The sequence below is a fragment of the Physcomitrium patens genome, chromosome 22 (genome assembly GCF_059467195.1).
Source record: "Physcomitrium patens ecotype Gransden chromosome 22, ASM5946719v1, whole genome shotgun sequence".
NCBI lineage: Eukaryota > Viridiplantae > Streptophyta > Bryopsida > Funariales > Funariaceae > Physcomitrium > Physcomitrium patens.
The window spans coordinates 4,153,771-4,160,360 of NC_143431.1; the positions used below are offsets into that span (position 1 = coordinate 4,153,771).

The following is a 6,590-nucleotide window of genomic DNA, read 5'->3' on the forward strand; positions in this document are numbered from 1 at the left end:
TGTGATCCATGCCCCTTGACGTTGAAACAATGCCCTGCTTCCCTTCTACAACACAACGATGCCCTAAAATATTATCCCTTTTCAGGGGTCAGAACTCTGTCACATTGTTTTAGTATCATTCAGCGTTATCTATCCCCGCTTAGTTGCGGCATTCCTTTTTGAGGGGATGATTTGAGGTTGGAGTTTCATCATATTTGAATAGTTTGTTTGCAAATAAGAGAGGCTCCCCGAATTGTGTCTTAGTGTCTAAATTACCTCCATCGTAGACAACTGTAAATCCTGATTAAAGTTATGTTTCACACCTATTATCGGAAATCAAAGCATTATATCTTGTGTTGGGCCCTGCTACATTAATCTGGTCGGCCTATTGAAGCTGACTCGTTAGGACAATGTGGCTCTGGATTAAATCCTCGAGGGCTACTGTATGTGGGTTGTGTGTGCTGTTGGTATTGCGAAGCTCAGCGGTCAAAAAGGAGCTTCTAATTATATCCAAATTAAAAAAGAGTGGAAGTCTGCTAATGTATAGGGTGCGGAGTATATTTCTTATCCCGGTTGCTTAGACTCTAGAGCCGAAAAGTTGAAAATTCTTCAAAAATATAGGTTATTGTCGTCACAATCTGCTGATCAAACTTAGCGGATTTTTCCCGTAACTCAGTGAAGGGACAACATTGATTACTTCGACGTCGTTCGGGTGAATTGCTAAAAAGTTGAGTGGTAATGGGGTCAGCTGTAAGCTATTGCTCTCCTCAACAGATCCAGACAGTTGATTTGTGCGGCTCCGAGGGAAAAGCTCCTGAATCTACGAACTTACCATGTCCCGTCAAGTATGAAGAAATCAATCACGAAGCGTACAGTAAGTTACCTTGCCTCAAATGTCAAAATTGGATTAACGTGATGTTTGATTCCAACCCCTTCCGAATCTATTTTAAGTGTTCGTCATTGTGTTTAGAACTAAATACTAAATATTGTTGGTAGTTATTGGGCTCTCATCATCTGTACTTCCAAAAAGCAGTTATAACCTTCTGTATTGTATGCGGAGCATCTTGATGATCATTGCAAGTCATTCCTCTTCAGAAGTTTTGAAAGTACCGATGCTTCATGTTCCAAGAAGTTGATTAACAATTCGAAGCAATTTTGTGGTGCATTATTGATGTTGGAACCAAGTTTTAGCTGCAATTCATGCAATTTACGTGATGAAGTGAGTGTCTGTGATTTAGTGTCCCTGAAGCCGGGGCTCTTCGAAGGCTTGCGCTTTGACGTTTACAGATCAATGAACAGAAAATTTGGACTAAGTAATAGGTAAGGGCCTCATTGTGTGTTTTTTCTGTAGAACATATCCACATGAGTACCTTTGTTTATTTAACATGCGGTGGTGATTGTTTCAAATCATAGTCTGTAGCTGACGTTGAGGTCATGGTTAGTTCAACAGTATCTGGTGTGACATCCTGCCGCAGGTTTCCTTTCTATGTCATAACAGTCTTAGTTTCATAACAGTATATTCAATTAGACATAATTTTCAAAACACAATGCTCGGAGGGACATGATGCTACAAAATAGATAAAGATATTCATTGTCGCTTAGAATTTTCAAGAATAATGTCCTAATGTTTTGCAACTATCATGATGCACCTTCTCATACAACATTGTTGTGATTCGCGAAAAATCTTCAGTCATATTTTCATCTTACCAAGCAGTTACGTCTTCGGTATGCAGTTTGTTTATGGGTTCGGTAGACCTTCCCGATTGTGCACCCGACCCTTTGAAACAATCAACAGCTCATTTTGAGCTTGGTGCTAACCTTATTGATCAAAAGGTCAGAATTATAAACAATATTGTCTGGCATATTGGTGAAGTTGAATATAGTTGTTTATTACCCTAAATTCAACCGATAAAAAAACAATTAATTCTTGAACAAATTTCTTGGTGAAGCATGTGGAAGATGTGCTGCATTCAAGCTATTTTTTCCCCAATTTACAGGGCAAGATGGACGTAGTCCTTATGATGGGGCGAGTTCTGTCGAAGGGATGTATGTCAGCTCGAGTGAAGTGTGATATCACTAATCGATTTTCTATCAAAGCGAATGCTGAGGTTTGTTTCCCAACATGTGATTTTATTCCGGGATAGAAGTTGTAGAGCTCAAAGGCGCTGCGACATAAAATATTTCGAAGTTTTATGTGCACCGTATTCGGTTTCAAGGTAATTAGACCACAGTGATTTTAAGCATACATTGATGTCGGGATGTTCATAAAATTGAAACTCTGCATATTAATTATTGTCATTCATTAGTCATTCATGAATTGCAATATCCAATCTATTACTTTTAAGATGTTATTCTCGTTTTATTGAAAATGTCAAATTGTCCTGTGTTCAATTTTTCCCGAAGTAATTGTTCGAACTTTTACCTGAACAATGGCTTTAAAGCAACTGCTTCAGGTGTGAACTTTTTGTCATGTAAGATACAGGAAAAGCCCATCTTTTCTAGGTGAGTTTGAATCATATCTGCGTCTTCTGAAGTGCATAAGGTTAAATTGACCTTCTCTAACATATCGTCTTTAACAATACTTATGGGCATTGCAGCTTACAAATGAGCCTCATTTCTCGGTCGGTATGTTCAACTTCGACTATAAGGTATCCAGCTTTTTTCACTGTTACGAAGGACAGATGGGCCATCCGTTTGAGACGTAGCAATTCAGTGTCAAATAGAAAGTATACAGTTCAATTTGGCTGCGTCACTATAATCTCTGAACCTTCTAGATGTTTCTTGAAGCAGTAACTAATATGTCACAAGCAACGGGAAATTAAATGTACACAAGTTGACAAACTACTGAGCGCAATCATATGGAGGAAAGGTTGTTACGCGATGATGTAATCCACGTGAAATTCGATAGTCTCAACAGCATTGTGAAGAATTGTCATTTATAGATCTTTAACAAACTTTTCTTTGACATGCTGTTGAAAAATCGCCGCAGGGAAATGATTATCAAGCTCAATTGACGATGGGAAATAGTGCTTTTTATAGTGTAAACTACACTCAGGTGAGCTCCGTAATCATGCTTACATTGTACAAGTGGATTTCAGAATTACCCTTTTGCTTGAATCATCTGGATGTGCTTGTTCTTCAAACTCAACGACACTCATTATTTCAAGGAAACTATTCTTTGATCTACCAAGCTCTGATGAGTCACCTTGTACATCTTTGTTCTAGTGACTAACCTCTACTACATTAGCCACAACTCACCAACAAATACCGCTGTTTTGCATACTTTGTGTAAGAGTATGTATACATTTGATGTTTACGTCAAATTGCTAAAGGCTTGACTACTATCGACTAGTGGTGGAGCAGCGTGTGACTCCTAAACTGTCACTTGGAGGAGAGTGGATGTGGTTCGGTCATCAACGGAAATCATGCATGGGTCTTGCAGCTCGCTACCAAACTGATTCCGTGGTAAGGTAGCTGTGTCTGTGACCGCTCGAAAATATTTCTCTTTCCTTGTCATGCTCTTGACTTCAGTTGAAGCATTTCTTGTTCACCTTGACAACTTCATTGACGTGCAGTATCCTCATCCTGTATAATTGGGCTTTGGGACATTATTAGACCTTATCCATCCTTCGTTTTACAACAATCTTGACTTAACGTCCTTCGTTCAAAATGCCTCGTCTTGAAATAGTTAAAATACATCAAGTTATATTATGGGATCATGCAGGTAATCGACCTCTCTGTGATTAGGTAGTGCTCACAACCCTCACTGTGATGAGTGTTATCTTTTCTAAACATCACAATAATGATATGCAGATTACCACAGCTCTAGTGAAATCTGAAGGCGACATATGTTGTACATATATTCAGAAACTGTCCGACAAGGTGATTTCTTACTTTCAGTATGATTTCCACGAGCATACTTTGGTGAGTACAAATATATCTTCCAGATCAGAATGACAAGAACTTACATTTGGGTGTTCGCGTCACTGGTCTAGCTGGAATTTGGTAAGGATTTACAACGGTTTAGTGTGCAATCTTAAATATCTCCACTCCGACTTGCAAAAATCGGCGCAAATGTCACGGGAGAAAGACATTTCAGTACACCTCGAACAGCTTTATTTGCAATTACTGTTGTGTAAGGGATTCGGCTCTAAATTTTAATATTTCCCAGAGATGTAATCCAAACTTGATGCCACGTTATGTGTGTGTGTGTATGTGTACACACATACATACATAGCAAGAGGAGGGAGGAAAAGTACTAAGTATTTTAAGATAATAAATTAGAGTGTAGAAAAAATAATTTCTATTGTATTATGAAGAATTGTAACAAGTAGTATGATGTTTGAACCCACGACCCTCCAAACAACCACACGATAAAGATATGCTTTAATTCCGCATTTGCGCAGATGGTTACCTTGTGATTGCAACCTGGAATTTAGTTGCACAAACTAATACTTCGATACGATCATAGCCTTCAGAGGTCAAAAGTCTTCATTTGTAGAATGGAATAATACATACCCAGCTGCTTTTCAAACTGAATTAGTTGATCATCTCAGGTACTAGTGGCTTCGGACTTCGTGTATAACTGGAATAGCACAGAGGCAGTGACCAGTATTGCTTACGACCATCTCTTGAACCAGGTAATGAGCCTAAAGCAACTACCATACTATGCAGGAGTGCTTTTAGCTTACATTTGGGTCATCAGATTTAACTATAGCCTTTGTAGTTCTGGTATACTGCCTCTAATTCGATACTGCCTCTAATTCGAACATGGGTTGTCCAACATAATTTTTAGTTACTTATTAACAATTTTACATTGATATATTAGCTCTAAGCATACCAGAACTACAAAGGCTATAGTTAAATCGTGGTTTTCACAAACTTCAAATCATCGTGTGATAATGCCATTTATCTTAGTTATAGATTCTCTTGGGATGAGTCAATGTCCAACTAATTTTTCTAGACACCTTCTCCATCATAAAACTTTTGTAAACAATGGGTGGTCATGATTCTTGCATTCTGCAGCTAGATCTTGGTTACACACTGATGTTTATTTTTTGTTTGCAGTATCGAATTAGAGGCAGGATAGACACCAATTTATGCACAGCAGCATACTTGGAAGAGAAAATTTCAGCTGGTCTCACTCTTGTGCTGTCTGCGGAGGTTAGTTGGACCCGATTTTTCTTCAAGCACGGAGCAATGTGGAGTGCATAGAAATATTCTATTCTAGTGCAAAATAGAACACTGAATTCTACAGTAACACAGTTCTACTAAATTAAAGAGTAAAATGTTGAAGTAACCGAGGTCGTATTATGCCTTTGCTGATGTCGAACGTAGAAAAGGACTGGAGTCCCTTAAGAATTTCTGAATGAAAACATCTGATGACAAGAAATAAAACGTGAGTTTCGGAGCTTACACTGCTCTGACACCGATTAATATGTTGCTTACATGATGTGTTTCGTTTGCAGCTTGATCATAGGAAGAAAGACTACAAGTTTGGGTTTGGTTTGACAGTGGGAGATTAAATCTTTGCCCTTCATTAACCGCATGACCAACTTACACTAGGAGATGGTCCTTCTACCCTTTGATCGTGGGCTACGTTAAAGGGGGAACAGGTTATGATTTCTCGTCATTGATTCGATTCCTTAACCAACAGCAATGAGCATCCAAGTAATTTATCGAAAAGAAAGAAATGCTTTTCACATATATTGGGTTGGACAAATGCTACAAAAACGGGTTGTCAAGCACCAGTTTCTACTTAAAGATGTTTCTTACTTAGGGGCATATTTGCCATGATTTGAACTCTCTTATAAATCACAAACTCTTAGTTTTGATGTATCTCAACTTCAAGGTGAGCACTAGGGGCACTCGGAAAACTGGTCTGATTCAATTCTGTATAAAAGAATTAAGAAGTTAATAGTTGAACTTTGATTAGAGTTCGAAGCTTGACAAGGTTTCAGTTTCGTTTTTGTTGAATACCAGGTTAATCAGAGACCAGCATCATGCAGCGAAGGGAAGGATGTCGACGAATCATGCAGGATTCATGTAAGGTCTGATGGCTGATCTTGTGAAAGTTGGCCTCACATAACATTTCTACAGAGAAGTAACAGAACATTCAGGATATCGGTCATAAACTAGTTTGCCACATAGAAGTCCCTTTTCTGTTTAACTGCATTTTGCCACGTTAAGCAACTCAAATTGAATAATAACCTACAAATAGCGGAAGAATTTTGTCAGAAAATTAAATGCAAGATGATACGTCGTTCAATACATACATTGTGGTTGATAATCTAAAATCTATTTGAATTTTTTGTTCCATGAATTTGAAAGTAGTTTGTTGTGCAGATTAGTTCAAAATTTGAGTAAATTTCACAAAAATTTGAAATGTGGTCTGAATACTGAAATGTAAACTGATTAGCATGGTAAAATAAGGCACAAGTATAAATATATACTTCTGCTTTTTCTTTAATAAAAATTGTATATATATATATATATATATATATATATATATATATAACTTTAAGAATATAAAAGAAATTGATTATGAAATTTTCACTTTAAAATTATTTATATTAATATCTTCATTTTTTTCTCTCTATTGTTTTTAAAAT

The 6,590-nt window shown here is 37.4% G+C and overlaps 1 protein-coding gene across 1 annotated transcript; it reads left to right on the top strand.

The window, feature by feature from the left end:
• The first annotated feature begins 461 nt into the window (after window positions 1–461).
• On the top strand, window positions 462–6,336 carry LOC112274738 (mitochondrial import receptor subunit TOM40-1). The gene is made up of 12 exons (XM_090246148.1): window positions 462–853; window positions 1,218–1,299; window positions 1,713–1,812; window positions 1,977–2,087; window positions 2,577–2,627; window positions 2,969–3,034; window positions 3,343–3,444; window positions 3,793–3,861; window positions 4,536–4,619; window positions 5,047–5,142; window positions 5,448–5,594; window positions 5,962–6,336. Exons 1-11 carry the CDS (start codon window positions 718–720, stop codon window positions 5,502–5,504), a joined length of 954 nt encoding a protein of 317 aa, XP_090102274.1. The 5' UTR covers window positions 462–717; the 3' UTR covers window positions 5,505–5,594; window positions 5,962–6,336.
• Window positions 6,337–6,590: the final 254 nt, after the last annotated feature.